The sequence below is a fragment of the Anopheles gambiae genome, chromosome 2 (genome assembly GCF_943734735.2).
Source record: "Anopheles gambiae chromosome 2, idAnoGambNW_F1_1, whole genome shotgun sequence".
Taxonomy (NCBI): domain Eukaryota; kingdom Metazoa; phylum Arthropoda; class Insecta; order Diptera; family Culicidae; genus Anopheles; species Anopheles gambiae.
This window is the reverse complement of record NC_064601.1, coordinates 92,163,020-92,180,814: the sequence shown is the minus strand read 5'-3', so window position 1 is coordinate 92,180,814 and position 17,795 is coordinate 92,163,020. Positions and strand designations below refer to the sequence as shown.

The 17,795-nt window shown below is 45.5% G+C and overlaps 1 protein-coding gene across 1 annotated transcript; it reads right to left on the bottom strand.

Annotated features, from left to right (window-relative positions):
• Positions 1-3,549: 3,549 nt before the first annotated feature.
• Positions 3,550-10,387, bottom strand: LOC1276561 (T-box-containing protein TBX6L). The gene is made up of 5 exons (XM_315924.4): positions 9,733-10,387; positions 8,450-8,609; positions 5,687-5,954; positions 5,440-5,577; positions 3,550-5,288 (listed from the first exon to the last, which is right to left on the bottom strand). Exons 1-5 carry the CDS (start codon positions 9,818-9,820, stop codon positions 4,557-4,559), a joined length of 1,386 nt encoding a protein of 461 aa, XP_315924.4. The 5' UTR covers positions 9,821-10,387; the 3' UTR covers positions 3,550-4,556.
• Between the last annotated feature and the right edge of the window lie 7,408 nt (positions 10,388-17,795).

The following is a 17,795-nucleotide window of genomic DNA, read 5'->3' as shown; positions in this document are numbered from 1 at the left end:
ACGAGTGCTAAAATTCAACCCGAAAAACAACAACAGCCAAACACTTGTTGTCGATGGGAGCGCAACCCCATCAAGGCATCATGTTCGAAGTGGCAAAAACGAATACTTAACCTTCCCCCTTTGGACGGATTGCTGATGAATGCAGCAGTACCAGAAGCAGCCGAGAAGACGTGTATTTAACGCAATCGGAACAAGATACCAAATGCGGGAATCTTTCGTTTGCTCAAATGCGATGCGACAGGACGCGTAGGACGCGGGTCGTCCCTGCTGTAGCGACACATGTGGAAACGGGGCTGCTGGAATTGGTGCGAAATTCGTAGAACCGGGTGCTTCGTTCGAAAGGAAAACCACAACCACACATTTTAAAAATGGCTACATGGAGCACCCCGAATGGACCAGCTTCGAATACGCCGAAACACACCGAAATTCCCCAGACGAATTTCCTGAGAAATGTTTCCCCCTGGCGCGAACGCGTGGCGGGCGTGGTTGGCATAAATGAGCTCGGTCTCGGCCAGGAGACCTGGGACCTGGAGTTGTACAGCATTAACGAAAACCCGACGAATAATATTTGTAAAATTTTGTAAGTTTAATTCGATCGTCTTCGTTTTTGTGAGCCTGCTTCTCGGACTTGGGAAATTTGCACGTTCGATTGTTTTTGTTTTGCTTTTACTTCTGAGTATTCGAGATCGCGATCGATCAAGATGCTTGGATAAAATTCCCGTGGAAATGGAAGAGCTTGCGACGATTGCCTGCATCGATTAACATTCTGCTTGTTGCAACATTACGGAAACAGAAAGTGATTCCGTACACGTATTTGACGTAAGTGACTGCAATTTGTTGCGTGCATTGCATTTTGGAGCATTGCTGAGCAAAAGTGTTCGAATAGCTACGCTGTTGCCTTATTGGGAGTTGATCAAGCTTTCTTGGAAGATCAATTTTTGGTCCGCTTGAAGCCTTAATGCTTGATCGTTGCTGCTGGAAGACGCATTTGAACGCTACAAGTCACTCGCTAGAAGGTAAACCGTGGTGCTTCTAACCGTTCGTCTATCGCACTGCAAACATTGCCACCGGTTTCCAAAACCACAACCACTTCACACAATCTCCACAAACAACAGCTCATCCCGATGCGATAAGCCCACTCGATTGATAACCTTTTGGCCTCCCAGCCCAGATCCTGGCTACCGTTTGCGATCGCTTTTCGCACGTTGTGTGCATCCTGGTGGTGCCTATATCACAGTGCAAACAGCAGCACGGTGCATGCATGCAGTGCTACCAACTGCACGTTTGGCGTTGGGTGACTATTGGTTAAATATTTGCTCGGCGTTTTCTGGGCGTGCTGTGCTACACCGGCAGCTTATAATTCGGGCAGTCGGTCAGGAATTTTATCGTCGTAGTACGAGACGCCCAAACTTACGTGTGCAAACAGTGGTCGTTTTGATAGCACGGACTAGGACTGAACTGCCAAAAGCGCTCGGTCAACTCGGCTGGGATAATATTTACACCCGATAAGGCTGTATTCGCTCACTTCCGGAAGCTATCACACGGCAACTTCTGTCACGTCAGAGGTGCCGTCTTGTGAGTGTGCCATGATTCTTGTGTATGCACAGCGCTTGCTACGCTTCTCCAAACCCCGATGGCAGACCACACGTGTTTCAGAATTCTGATAGACTCTATTCTCAGGTTTCATACACAACGGTGATAACAAAAAAAAAAGAAACGTTGGAATGCTTACCTTTCCTGCCGTGATCATTCTGAAGCTATCGTTTCAGTTTTGTGTTGGAGCGGAGAAGAAGCACACAGGACAAACTGGCATCAAAACATGTGTTGAATTCGAATCCTCAAGACGAGTCTTGGCTCGTCTCAACTGTTGCATCGGTGCACCAACATTCAAACCGCGGGAGAATGAGGAAGTCATCACACACATGAGGAAAGGGGGAAAATGAAATCCGAATCCTAACATACTAATCCTAACCACAACAAATCGTTCCAAGCCACGTGTTCCTCATTCCCTTCGTCCTCTACAATGCACGCGCAACGAACGCACCTAACCACGCGCAATCGTTAGCGCCAGCGGTTTACCGCATTGTCTAAACAAATCTAAACATTCTCAAACTACCCCCAAAGAAGCACGAACCGGGGTAGGAAAATATCAAATGAATCTCCCCCGATTCCCCCTTAATTTATTTTGGTTTTGTTTAGATCCTCTCGGTGGTTACCACCCAAAAGGAGTTTCGGGTTCGTTTTCCCCCTCCCCCCTCCATCTCTCTTTCTCGCTCTCTCGTTGGATCTCAAGTGTTCTCCATCGGTGGCAGAGTTCCATCGTACTCCACTTCAGGAGTGCTACCGAATTCCGTCTCGTGCGACTACCATTAGACCACCAACCTAGGCAAGGTGAAAGATGTGTCACTTGAAAGATCGCTCTTGGGCATTGCGCTGCGTCCGGAACAATGTTACGACCTGTTACGCTGTGCACTCCACTGTGTACCGAGCGCCATTTTGAGCGTCCAACTAAAGCAGGGAAAGACATTAAGATGAACGAGTGTTTCGGTGGTGTTTTTAGGCACGTGGAGGAGACCACCAAGAGACCATGGGGCCCAGGCACTCGCTATGCATGTGACGCTTTGTATGGATGCGTGTTGTTGTTTTCTTAAGATCATCATCAACAACGTTTGCTGCCTGCTTTAAGTGAGTTTGCCGACATACATGGCTTTTGAAAAAGGGGTCTTCAGTGTGTTTGTTTGTTTTTTTGTGAGGTGATTTTAGATACAAGTTGGAGCGGAGTTGGAGTATCAAGTTCGTTTCACACCGTGCTCTATCATCTGTTAATGTCAGCCATTGTGAAAGATGCACAGGATCCTGACGATCCGAGAGAGGTTTGCTCTAGTATAGCGGTCGGCAAAATTTACGATCGAAAGAGCCAAATTCTACAATCATGTTCGTAGAGTTTCACGTAAAGAGAAAAATTGTTAATCCAAGAGCAACAATGTGTGAAATTTCTATGATATATATGAACTGTTAAGAACCGCCATCTCGATATCAAAGAGCCGCACTTTGCCGATCGCTGGTCTAGTCTTCTCGCCTCCGTGAGCTCCAATTTCCATGTCGTAAATCTCTATAAATCCCATTCCAGTCCAAGCAAGCGTTGATACTGCTGCAATGTATTGCACTTATAGAGAGAAACCCTGCAAAATATAACGTCTTTATTCTGTATATTGTTCGGCGTTAGACGGCCCCTTATAACACACCCATCTTGAGTTCAAGTCCTGTATGGACCGTGCTTCCGATACAAATGACAAACTATCCTGCCATGAGTTATCAAATAGTTACGAATCGCCAAGCCCATAAGTGGTAAACGAAAATCAAGACCAACAACAGTTCTTGTACCAGAGAAGAAGAAGAAGAAGGAAAAGAAGAAATTGTTTGATGTCAGTTTTGTAACGCAGCGAGCTTAAAATTCTTGCTAATAGAACATCGGGATATCTGATCTGAAACCATTTTTTCGGATATTTTTGACGATCCACTCACACATTTCACGACAAAACAGATTGATTAGGTTTTACAATTTCATTTTTCCATTTATTTCTCGCTCTACATCGTTGGTTGGATTCACTTACTTTCTAATGAGATGTTCGCTTACAATGTACTTCTTTACTGGTTTCATGTTTTGCATCTGCAACATTCCTACACACTAACACAACAGGTAAAAATGGCGTGACACAGTACGCACCCTAAACTCGTCCGATTGCTTCCTAACACCTGCTAAAGCTAAACTTAATACAGTAGTAAAGATAATAATTTAATGATGCGCTAAAACTTGCCTAGCTTAATACCGAAGAAAACGAAAAGTACCATTTGGTCTGTTAAAGGCGTAATCTTTAGATAGAAACAAAAGGATGAGGATCCTACACAGCTACTACTGCTACTTTCCCTGAGGTCCGATGAATATTTGGCCTTAAAAATAATTAACAGTCTCATACTAACTCACCATAACCATGGCTCTAGCCTTTGTTGGATGCATTTTTCTTCGAGAGGAAGAAATGTAGATCGATCGTACAAGCATCACCATAATGTCAGGTAAAATGAACTTGCAAGACAGACTCCATCACCAGATTTGTTGATCGCATTCCATCGCGGGCTTTCATTCTATCCAATTGCACAAAAGGGGGAAGGGGGGATATTTGGGGAAACGGAGAGTTTGTAGCACTTTCTACCTTTCACACTGCAGAGCGCCCTCGTTGGGCTCGTTCGTTCTGCTTCTACACCTGCAAACAAACGCAAAACAAATGATGCTGTGTCTGCCGCAGCTCACCACCGATCTCCAAGCTCCAAGCACACCGTTTGCACAGACACTTAGTACAAACACACGCCACGAGATGGAGATGTTTGCTCGAGCTTTCCGCAGGGCTTTGCTTTCCTTTGCGGAGAGGGGAGAGTTTCCTGGATGATGATCCCGCTGCCATCACAGCCATTGCGTTTTACGTTTCCCCCTCTGCAGGCCAACCACGGTGTTCTTGTTTGGGCAAACAATTCACACCATTGACTCCATGACGATCGTTCTACCGGTCGTGCCCAAGAATGGCGGAGATGCTGAAGGGTAGCGTGTGCTGTGGAAGCTGCTGCTTTCTGCTCGTGCTATCATCTTCGCTGCTGGTTGTGCTGCTGCTGCTGCTATTCGGTGTCCGGGGTGATGAAACCGGTAGGGGAAGGAACTCACGCCGAGCAAACTGTTGCAGCTGCTGAGCCGCCTGCACCAGCGCGCTCGGTTCCAGACCGTGCGGTGAGCCGGCAGCTTGGGGACGCGCAAACGACGGGAACATTAGATCCATCCACGAGCCACCGCCGGTCTGGTGCAGCATTGGGTGCGAGAGTTGATGATGGTGATGCTGATGATGGTGCTGGGTGGGGAATAGTCCCGCCTGCATCGCGAAGCCCGGGTGATGGTTCTGGTAGAATGCACCGGCGGCCGAGGGTGAAGGACGCACAGGCGAACCGAAGTCATCCACGACGAGAGGTGAGCTGGTACCGCTGGACGAACCATCACTGACGGACAGCTCACTGTCGTCGAGGGAGGACAGCGACCCGGCAAGGCTGCTGGTACGGGGACGCTTCGCTTCCGGGCCTGCTTCCTGGCCGTCCGATTCATCCTCCTCCTCCGAGCTGCGGTTTCCAAGGCCCGAGTCGGGCGACATCAGCAGACCGGCCTTGCGCTTGCACCGAGACTGGCCCGTCTCCCGGAAGCCCTTCGCGAATGGGTTGTTGTCGATCTTTAGCTTCGTGATGCGATCATTCTGCACGGAAAAGAGCAAAACAGGGGAACAAAAGGAAGGTAATGGTTAGGTTCAGAAGACGTTTTGGGACATGTGAGGGCTGATCCTCAATTGGATCATGGAGGGTTATTTTATGATTTGTGATTTATGAAAAATAAAGTTCGAAACTAACCTGATAGGCAGTAACGGCAACAAACTCCGTCTCGGGGAAGGTAAACGCTTGCTGGGGTGCCCACGGAATTTGGGTAGCATCGGAGGCTTTGATCACGTGAATACGGGGTTGATATTTGTGCATGCTGGTCAACACAATCTGTTGAGCAAAAGGAAAAGCAAAGAACATTCACATAAGTATCCGAGCTACAAGATATTCATCCAGATGCATTCTTCACAAAAAAAAAATAGTGATCGTCAATACTTACATGGCCATTACTGTCCAGCGTGTTGTTGGTGAGCTTCACCTTGTTGAAGACGATTGGCTGCGACGTCCAGTGCGACCCAAGTGCTGGCCCATCCGGATGGAAGTAGATGCGCTGGGGGCTTTGCGGTTCGGCACCGCCCGCCGGTACCCATTGGGATCCGCTGAACTTGAACCGACAGTCACTGATCGGGACCATCTCCAGCAGGATGAAGTAGTTCTCTTCCGCCTCCAGCCCGTTCACTGAAAGACGCATCGAGGGAAACATACGTCTGGAAGGAGAGAAAAAAAATAATAGGAAAATTAGACAATTAAAACCGGTTAGAACTTTCGCTATCTAGAACGAGGTTTGGTTCCCCCCCCCCCCCCCCCCAAACGGGAAGGATGCGTCTGCTTTGATGTCTGTTTCTGCGGTTCTGTGGTGTGTTGGGTGGAAATTACAATAAACGAAACAAAAGGCGCAATTTGATTTGGACGCCCGGTTTCTGGCTTTTACGACCACCCGAATAACCAATTTAGTTCAATCGGTTCCGTACCCAAAATATCGCACCATGGGAGAAGGAAGCAGACGAATTGAAACTAGTTCCAGTCCCGGCTGCGTGTGCTGTGTGTGTTTTGCTTAATTAAATTTTATTGGCCAACCCGGTCGGAGGGCTCCACCATGAAAGAAAGAGAGAGAGAAACAGCGGCTCCCCTCACAAAACGACCCTTGACGACGGGCGCTTTTACGAGCTTTTATGATTTGTGAGTGATCGTAAAAACAAAATTTAACTATATTCGATTCGATTTCTCTTCCACCCGTGTTTTTGCGACGACGACCACTGCGACGACGGCAAATGATCCTCTGCTCTTCGGCGAGAGGAAAGGACCAGCAAAGAAAGACCAGCCGCCAAACCGAACCTGTCGATCGATCTGAATCGATTATAAATCAACCTGCTCTGGATTTTGGATCAGTGGGCATCAAACCAAAGCCAAAAAAAAATGGAGGAAGAAAACACACACTAACACTGCGCACGAGGACCCTGGTGATCGTGTGAAACGGATAATAATCGATCCAAGGTTTCCGTTTCGACGGGTTTCGACGGGGGCCAAGGCGCCAGCGGTCGAGCGGTTCGAACCAATTCCCAAAAGGAAACGACAAAGACGGGCCCCGGTTCCAGGTCCGTTCAGCACAGACTCCCTGCTGGGACATCTGACAATAAACACTTCGTTCGTTCCGAATGTCCGAATGATCGCGGTGCAAGAGAGATGACAGAGGATGGGACAGAGTGGGTGAAGATCAGAGAGAAGGATTGGAAACATGAACGCGACATGACATGCGGCGGTAACGAACAAAAGCAACAGCCAAGTTGGATGATCCAACTGTGTGCTAATAGGTCGTCTTTACGAGCTCGGCTGAAGCTTGAAGCAGTATCTTCGTCACCAGATGGGAAGTGGGGAGGGGAGACACAAACAAGCTTTCATTCTTAACGACTTTGATTATTGCAGCGTCAACAAATAGGAATTGGTTCTTCTTGTTATTTTTGCGCGCGCACGAACAAATGTCTGGTTCTTCCAAAATTGATTAAAAGTGTGATCATTCTGCCGAAACTCCGCGCTAGATCTTCCGCGCACAATCGACGAGTTTATGAGCGATCAAACAAAGCACGAAATGGACAATATTAGCATTACAAAAGGCTGCCACATTCTCGCACTCTTTCCCGAACCTTTTTTTTTTTTAAAGGGAAAAGGAAGGGCAATTCCGGACAGCTACATGTTGGCCGGAGCCGGCAAACAAACAAATGTTGGCGCCAGTAACAGGGCAAACAGCACCGCGCTGCTACAGCTACCCAATGCTATCTTCAGCACCAGAATGCAACAACTCCGGGTGCATTTGCAAGAATAAGCACACCGAAATTCGGCCGAAACACGCAACACGCAGACAGTTTTCGTTCACTCCACCAAAAAAAGGCTAAAAAGCACAGACACTCAAAGCAGAACGTCTAGAACGCCGCACGTCAAACAACATCAACGGCTGCGAGCTGATCAGTTTTTGGGCAGGTCTTGGTCTTGGTTTTTTTCTTTTTATGAGCGTGCTAAAACAAAAAAAAAACGACCAACCGAAGCGCACCAATAAAACACATTAAAAATCAAACGGCCAAAAACGTGTGAAGCAAACAAGCCAGAATAGGAACCCAGGGGTGTGCCCCTGGGGTGGGTGACGAGACGAGATCGTCCCGAAATCCGGGCGTCCGGAGCTTCACACCCGGAGCGAGATGCAATCGGGAGTGGAGAAAAAAGAAGCTTGCCACTTGGGCCGGGCAGGGCGCAAGCAGAGAAGACACAAGAATTATGATTATTGTCTCTGTAATATCCCGTGAAGCGGAGGGGGGGGTGTCGGACTCCGGCTGTCGGAAAGCACACACTTGGCTGCGGCCAGTTGCAGCCCAGCCACCGAGATTGCACCGAGCAAAAAGGAAGTGACAGCTTCGACCGTTTTTCTTTTGTTTCTTTTCTGGTTGTTGCTCTGTTGTGAGTTTCGTTGACTCTTTCCCTTCAGTTTGTTGGTGCAATCGGCACTGCCACGGACGCATCATTGAAGTGGTTTCTTGCCCGGTAGACCAACAGAGGGAGAAAACACATTTTTTAAGGGCCCGCTCGCTGCACCCGGTCAAGGTCTTGCGTCGTCGTCGGGTTGTAAAAATTGGCGCCACCGAATTGCCGGCCCGTGTGATCGTCGGCCGGGTTTCGAATCCCTATCCCTTTCCACTTTCTCCCGTACACTTACCGTCCACTCTTGGTGATGATCATCTCGGTGCCGATCTTGTGGAACTGGCTCCACAGATCGCGGTTCTGCAGCTTGATGTCCACGTCCGGCAGCGCGTTGTACCGTGGCGGTATCATCAGTGGCCGTGGCGCTGGCACTGGCAGCATCGCCGGGTACGGATCTGCGGGTGAGAGATGGAGAAAAGCGGAAAAATGGACAATTAGTGCACTGAGTTTTTGTTTTTTTTTTCTTCTTTTTGGGAAAGGGGTGCTGCTGACTCATTTTACAGTTTTGATTTGTTTGTTTGGGTCGATCGACGGAGGAGAAAACCAACACCAAACGCGGGGAAAACGGAACGGAAGGCGCAAAAACAAAACAACGAAAAGGCTATGGCGAGATGACTCCAACACGGGCAGCGATTAACGCCTGTGCTTCCTTCCACCCCCCCCCCCCCCCCCCCCCCCATTCCGATCGATTCTGTCCAGCCTGGCGGGTGCTAATGATTACGATATTTACGTCATTATATTCCCGATTCGGTACGCTTGTTATATGCGTGCTTTCTGTGAAGAGTGTGTGTGTGTGTGTGTGTGGGTACGAGAAGAGTACGGCAAATAGAAATGGGGGAGAATGTGTTGATTAACTCAAAAGAAAACCGGCGGCCGCGAAGAGATTGAATTGAAAACAAACATCAAACACTTATCCACGCAATGGAAAAGGGAATTTAAAGTGGCACAAAAAAAATGTGCAAATTTCGAAACAGTTGTTTAAACAATGATAACATAATTGAACCGTAAGCACACCTCGCGCTAATTGATCGTTCACGCGCTGCTGGTGCTGCAGCTATGATTGTTGTTGCCATGAATGTGTTGTACGATTATAATTGACAAAACGCTACTTGAACGCGTACCATAGCATGCCTTGAAATTGCAAATCCTTTCCCCATTATCGATCAAACCGATGCCGTCGGTAAGATGGACACCCGAAGGGTGGAGAGAGAGAGAGAGAGAGTGAGAGCGAGCTTGCGTTCTTTTCCCCCACGTGTGGTGGCATGTTATTCTTACCCAAAACCTCTAACTAACATTCCTATGGTTTCCCTTGCAATGGGGTAACATACAGACAGGACCGGTGCAGCTTTCGGCAAAGCGCGAAGGCGTCCGAATGATGGATAGGCCAAGTAAAGCCAATCCAACTTGCAATGTGCAGCAGGGTTTCCGGTTTTTTTTTTTATTCTCTAATTCCCACCCCAACCGATGTCAATCAACCCAAACGATGTATCAATTCGCGGCCAATGGTCCCCAACTTACCGGGCAAACGCTGCATCTGCATCCGGTAGAACTCCGTCTGGAGCGCTAGGTGATGGTGCATCCGTAAATCCATTAGATCGGCGGTCATGTTTTGTTTCTGTTTCTGGTAGGACAGCACAGGGTACGGGAAACGGCAGTGAATGCACTTGCAACACACAACTACTGCTGGAGGGATTGGAACAGTCGTTGCACTCCAGTCACACTTGTAATTCTTCGCACATACACACCCCGGGGTTAGCGGGTTGTTTCTATGTTTTTGCACAATTATACTTTCACAGCTTTTTTTTTTTTTATTCGTTCTTCTCACTAGTAAGTCTTCAGTTCAACTGATGCACACGCATTGATTTTTTTTTTCATTTATAAATCGATTCTGAAACACACGCACGCACAATGCACTCCAATACACTTGACGCACGTGTGATCACGTGTTCACAACTTCTCACCTTCAGCTCAGCAACTTCTACAAACGCACTAGAGAACGTGTTCTTCGTTCGAATGATGATGGTGTTTTAACGTTGTTTTTTCTTCCTACTGCTCTGTTATTTTACCCACCACCAACAACAACGACAACAAAAAAAGTCTTCAAGACACGCAGCGCACAACGCAGCACACCCGCACGGTTGAAGGTTCGCTCGGATAATAAACTTCGAACAAGTTCTCGTGTCGCTCGTCAGCAGGCACCCCCTAGCAGCGTTGCCGTATCGTGTGCGGTAAACCAGTTATGCTGCTTATGCTGCACACACACACACAATCGCGTTGAGAGGTTGAAAATCGGGTTTTGGCTGTGTGAGTGAGTGAAATGGCACAACGAGCGGGGGTTTCTATTTCACTTCTTCGCCTTTTCCTGTGCAGTAACGACACACAGTAGGCGGGGCAACGAGTGGTTCGCTTTTTAAAATGAAGAATTTCTTTAAGGATTTGGGGAGAAAGAGAAAAACAAAAAGGAATAGGAAAATCTGTTCTGTCTGCTTTTCGTTCTTTATTTTTTTTAGTGATAGAATTGTTTGATGTAGAAATTAAGCACTTTGAAGTCCTTTTTTACATCAAATTTGAATAAAATTATCTGTAACTTATCACCATCAACACGTCTTCCTTTCTGCGGTAATTATTTCATCACTAGCTTGGTAATTTGCATTTCAAAAGACAATGTTTTTATAACATCGTTCACCTTCTAACATCTCCTTTCAAAATCTCTTCCCTTAACCTTTTCCCTACTGCTACAATATCCCAAAGCGTTCGACCACCACCGAGTACTCTCGCTTACCCCTCTGATCTAGCACGCAGAGTAAACGCACTTGTTCGCTTTAGCAAAGCCTCCTGTTTTCGCTACCCTAGGCAACACTCAACACTGCAAAACCACCACACTACTGCTGCAGGCACCACACACACACAGTACAAAAGGGTCTGGGGAGGAGTCGCACAACAATGCATCGTCCATTTTGGCTGCCTGCCTCGCATTGATGGCCGGTCTGGAATTCCCAGCCTCCAGTTTCGTTTGAATGGGGGCTTCCCCAGCAAGGATTCGATTCATCAAAATACGTACCCGTGAGCGATTTTACGCGCCTGTGCTACCTTCAACCGGCGTGTACCCCAGCTTTTCTCAAGCACCTTTTTGAACAAAATCCTTACGGTTTCGGTCTCGCCGTGGTACATGGGTGCAAAAATCTCAAGTACCGATGCAATAAAACAATTACAGCTTTCTCTACTGGGTCACACGCTGCCATGGGCATTAGATCGTAACAGGTCGCAACGTAACTTCAAAGTACAAGCAGCAGCAGCAGTAGAAGGAATTGGTCCAGGGGTACTGGCAGCTGTCCAAAAGGGGGCAGCACTAAAAGGGGCTGGATTTGTTTTAATCCCAATTGTCACCTGTGTTTTTGGTAGCGATTTGGACGATCGTTCTCTGCTTTAATATCCCGAAAGTTTTGCTCCGGGGGTAGCAGTAGACGATTCGAGTGGCTTTCCACAGCAAGTCATTAGCATTGGGACCCAGCAGCGGGTTTACAGTGTCGGGGGCCCTAAGCAGTAAGAAGTGTTGAGGCCCCTTTGTACATGATTACTGGGGGGTACTCGGCATCTGTCTTTGATTATGTAACATTTCAACTTAAATTTGGTTGCTGCCGGGGGGGGGGGGGGGGGGGGGGTGCTTAGGGTTCGTCTAGCGCGGAGCCCCAACGTCCATCACCCACGGGGCCCTCCTTGCTAATATAGTGCCATATTCTATCAACTGTTATGGATAATGGACAAAAGATTCCGAGGCCCCTCATTTACGGGGCCCCCCGCAATTGCTTACTTTGCTTACCGTTAAATACGCCACTGTTGGGACCTGTGGTATTGTTTGCGGGCGGTATAGCAAAGTTCACATTACGTACCTAGGGTGTTGATCGACTCGTATCGAGCTGAGCATGGATATACAGGTGTGAATTATCGTTGTATGTAGAGAGTGTCTTTAAAGATCTCGACGAGGAATGGAAATGACATTGTGCTGTGGCATTTTTTCTGTAATAATATTTGAATTTCCGTAAATCTACTGGATTTTACCGAGACTTTGTGACTCTTTTGATGAGTTTTTGTCGTTTTTTTGAATATGTTATCAACCAATTATATGGTATATTCTACCAATTATATTATTGATCCAATTTAATGGTATCTTTAAATCAGTCAATGCATCGTGAAACAAATTCAAACAATAATGAACAATTCAATGATTTTAACAATCGTGTAGTAACTACAAATTATATTCATGTGTGAAATAGTTCCCAATAACACAGGAGAGTAGTATACTCATTCCCTAGAGTATGTGAATGATCGTTGTTATACTTCTGACAGGATGAATGTATGTAAAGGCGTTAAGCTACAAAATCAGTTGCTATTTCTTCGAAATTTCTAAAGTTCATACTAAACATACTGTTACATACGCGATTGTAAATTTCTTTCTTCATCAATCTGATCCTAGTTACCATTGTTAATCTTTCCACGTCAAAATAAGAAGTTTCTGGAAACGAGAATTATCCAGTCCAAACGGATAATCGGGTAAAAATGTAAGGACAAATTTAGTATAAAAGTAGGACATATTTTCAATAAAGACGGATTCAAACGCAGAAGCTCTTGGAGTTAAGAAGTCTAATTCCGAAATCCGAAATAGGACAGAGCCCCTGGATTTCCGAGCCAAACACCCCCTTCCGTCTGCATAGGCTTCCCAATCTTTGGATTAGAAGCAACTAGCGGGAAGGAATGGTTAGTAGGCGAAGTATCAAATACTCTGTAAAAAATTGCTGTTTATTTCTCCTCCGCTACGACCCTGCGACTCTTGCTGAGGGCCAATCGTCCGCGTGGCCTGCCGGAGAAGCTCGGTTCGTAACACAGAGCCCCATATCATATCACATATTAGTTATCATTAGTATCATCATATCACGTATAAGTTTTAAAACTATTGACATACTATGAAATAACAAATGATTTTGTAGCTTAACGATTTACAAACATTCATCCTGTCAGAAGTATAACAACAATCATTCACATACGGATGTTTAAAAATTTCTTGTAAAATTATTACCGTTACTTAAAAAGATCTATTCATTTAGATATGAAGTAGTTTTCGGAGCTTATGGTACAGCTGACTCCGCAAGCCTAATAAAGCTTCTCCCTGAACAAGTGTTGTAGGCACTTGAAAGATGATCAACCAGATCATCGGTGCGCATAACAATTAATAAACCATCTAAATGTTTGCTTTATTTTATGTTTATTCTTATTCTAAACATGTCAATTAAGGCGATTGTTTGGAAACAATCAATTGATGGCGCACCGATGATTACATGGGCGATACATTACAAGGTGACGATCTATAGAAGTTATCGTATAGTAAACTAAAACAATGAAATTGTACCACCGTTAAGTGAAGTTGTACCACCGTTTAATATTAGACCTTTTAACCGTTTAAAGGAATTAGAAGCATCAAACTTAAGCTATTCATATCATGTATAAGGATTATGATTTTTAAAAATTATTGTTATAATCTCCTAAAATTCATGAAAAAACATTATTATGAAGATCGCAAGTAACGTTTGGGAATGGATAATATGGGGTCTTGTGGATTTTTTTAAAGAGATCATTATGATATGGCTATTCTATATCGCTTTACTCCTATGCAAGCGAACCATTTCCTGTAAAATAATAATTGTTGTAAAGGAAAAGCACATTGGACGGTTATTTTATCGGACAATTGATGTTGAGCAATAAAAATCAACCTTCCGGTAAAGCAGTAAAAACGAAAATCCAACACAACGATAGAACATTATCGGTCCCTTACTGTCTTACCCAACTTTACGATAAAAATGTACTAAAATTATGAAACTATTAATTACGCTTAACTAATCTCTACTTGATTTACATGCCAAATTATACAAAAAGCAGTAAAAATCCACCCATCAAACCAGACCACCGAGCGATCCTGCAGCACGTGTACCGAACGATGTTCCGCTTCAAAGAGGGGGATAAAAACGCAATGAAATCCGCTCCCCTTGATCTACCGTAAAACGATCCCAACCGCACGTAAAGCAGTACCTTATATCGTACCAAAGAAAAAGGCCGCTAGCTAGGGATGCACAAACAACTAAAAAAACCCCACATTCGGCAATCGCGCCGTATCGGTCGATCTAATCTACCACCTTCATGTATCCGCGATGGACGTGTGCGATGGGGAGTGGGTTTTGCTTCCTTTTCCTTTCCTTTTTCGGTACGAGATCAATTCACTTGCCGTGCGCATCAAACCACGTACCGATCCGCCTGCGAGAGTGGTACCGTTCGCTCGGTTACTTAGTTTATGACTTTTTAGGCGCCACTTTACTGTTTTGTACCAATTCCAAATGGGCTCCGATGCGTGCCCGGTAATGCGAGACGGGGCCCCGCGCGCGCAAGTGGAAAAGGATGCAACCGAATGCAACCGAAAACCAGGCGCCCTTTTTTGCGCCCAAAACTCCGACGAGGGACACTTACTGTAACAGAGAGAGAGAGAGAGAGAGAGAGAGAGAGAGATACAGTGAGCCAGAAGGCAAAAAAGGCATCCGTCTGCACTGGCAAAAGCCCGACCGCTGGCTGTGTCTGCTTATCGTTTTAGGGCTCGATTCAGTTTTTAGAGACATTTGCTGGAATGGTTTTGCTTGTACGCCTTCTACACATTGCCCCGGTCCCGGTGACTGATTGTGGACTTGCTTTTTCCATTCTTCTACTTCCTTCACTCCCTCCCTGCTTTTGTACGCAACGAAAACGACCCTTGACGAAAAAAAACATGTGATAATTGCTGCTGACATTGAAATGATTCCACCTCCCTGCCACAATTCGGGTGACAAATGTGAACACGGGGACGCACACGGGCACTGGTTGACATAGTTTGGTTTTTTGGGTTTGTGTTTAATGACTGCTACTGGAATTTTTATGTCACATTGGTCTGGTTGGTGCATACGCTGGAAAATAGCCAGACGTTGGGTTAAAGTGTCACGGCCGAAAAGAAGCTTTCCATCCCCCAGAAAACAATCACACAAAGCAATTTAATCAACGCACACACACACGCGCTATAAAATGTGCTAAACAGACGCATCAAAAGAGCGGTAATGTTTCCGTTCTAGTTCGAACCATCATCAAGCCCGGTTCGATCACGGTTCTGGAACGGCAATTTACGCAAATACAACAAATACACGGCAGCAATGGTGAGCAGAAAACTCACCTCCAATTACCCGAGCGCAAATAAACGACGTCATTGGAGAGAACCGTTTCCATTGAGCCTGTTTCTCGATCGAGCTCGATCGAGCTGCAATATCACTCCCTTGCCGGTGTATTGCCATGACGGCATCCCCACTAAATGCTTGCATCCGGTGCGCGTTTGGCGCAGTGAATAGTGGTGGTTAATAAAACCTTCAACCCTTGCTTAATTTTTTGTGTTTAAGGGGCCATTGCCATCGAAGCCTAGAACTGCCGAGAAAAATAACACTAAATGCGTATTCCCGCGGGATCTGCGGGCGTTCTAATTTCAATCCATTCGTCTGCCACGTGCGCGCTAGTTCGGCCGACGAGCTAAACGATTTTCGCCACCATTGGGTGGCGAAGCGCTTCGATTCTCGATCACTTCCCGCCATCGATTAAGAGTGGTTGCGGAGCGTTGATACACATTAGCGGATATTTCGTTTGCTTCATGTAGGGGTTGTTTTGGAGGGGTTTTGTTTTTTTTTTTGGCTTGTGGGGAGCGACTTCCCGTTCCAGCGCGTAGAACGATCGCGATCGGTCGCTTAACGAGTGCTTTTAAGATCGAGCTAACGGATTCGGGTGCTGCAGCAAATGGGCTGTACTGCCCCAAAGGAAGCCCAAAGCGAAGGGCAAGAACGGACGTGTAAATAGAAAATAAAAGCCTAGAACTACTCCCAGTTACCGTACTTTTGTCGGTGATGTGCTCAAGAGCGCGCGGAATCGTCATCCGGAATCATTCAGCCACCACTCGTGCTACCCTACCCAACCGAGGCTCACAGCTTTTGGAATATCGATTAATGGGGCCCGGGCACGCGCGAGCATCAAGTATATTGATTAAAGGTAGTTCGCATCTTGTTTGCTACTCGCGGCTATCGAAGGAAATGAAAGTGTTTAACTGCACCGTTGGAAATTTTCACCAAATCATCGAACGAACGAGAATCGCTGTAGTCGTTAGGGCTGGCGATGGTGGAGTTTTAGCGTGAGGAATAACCGAACCGAACCTAACCTTATCGATGTTTTGACGATGAAAATGGAGTTCAAAATCGAATTTGAAAAAGCGTCTCATATCGGAAATGCTTAGCCCTTCGAACCCGACTGTTGCACACTGCAACAGGACTCTTTCTTTCGCCAGTTGATAAATATTTTTTGAGTTAAAACAAGCGTTCTTATGATTTATTTATTTTTTTAGAGACGGTAAAAAATCCGTCACTTGTCGTGGGCTTTGACGAAAGAGTGACCTTGCATCTTTCGCTTAGCCTAGATCAGGATCCTTCGGGAATGCTCAACCCGATCAGTGATAGACGTTGACCACACTAAACACTGTCTGTGTCGCCCTCTTTCGGGAATCACAAGAAATAACACTGTGCCAGCGAATCGACCATTAATGATAATTAACACCGACTCTTTATGCAGAGCTTTAAAGATGAAAAGTGAGCTGAAGATCTCAGGATAAAGCCAATCGAATATTCTTAAGAGAAAATTAAATTAAAATTATCTGAAATTTCATAACAAGATCAGCAAATTTTAACAAGACAAATAAAACAAAAAAGTAACAGAACATAAACAACTAAAAAGCTAAAATATAAAACTAATATTCTATATATTAAGCCAGAAACCAGCCAGAATTTTCAGCATGCCAATGTAACAGTATTCATCATCCGGATGGTATCCAAGTGCGCCATATGGGATTTCAGCAAGTGTGTACAAACAAAGATGCATTTCAAATTGCTTTGTTTGCTTTTTGTCTATTTTGAAATGGATTATAGTACTTTGATTAAACTTAAAAAAAGTCATTTCAAACAATTTTTAACCTTTCTTTGACACAATAGTTATCCTTCAGCAGCAACAATTAATCTGTCATGAGCTAACCTGATCGCGCCTGCGACAAATCGGCGTTTGTTTACATATTTGTTCGGCCGAAATAATCAATACTGAAAATCTAGTTTGTGGCTTGTTTTATGTGTGGTTTTGTATGGAATGTTGACATGATTTCACCCGCCAAACTGTCAAACTCCGTATAAAACAGCTGTATCGTAAAAGCTCCCATTATCAAGAAATCAAATGCTCCAAATATTAGGTAAAACTAACTGATGTCAAACAACACAATAAATTGAATCATAAACCTGGTTCTTGTTTTTCATAGTACATTAACTGTTCAAGTCATCACTTATTCACCCAAATGCTGATGCTTCGATCTATTCAACCATGTCCCCAAAGCTGGAATAAATCGATCACACCATTTAACGCAACGAAACGAAAACAAATCAATCGACGCAAACTCAGCGTAATTGAATGTTTTGTATACATTTTCCCCCAGAACAGCT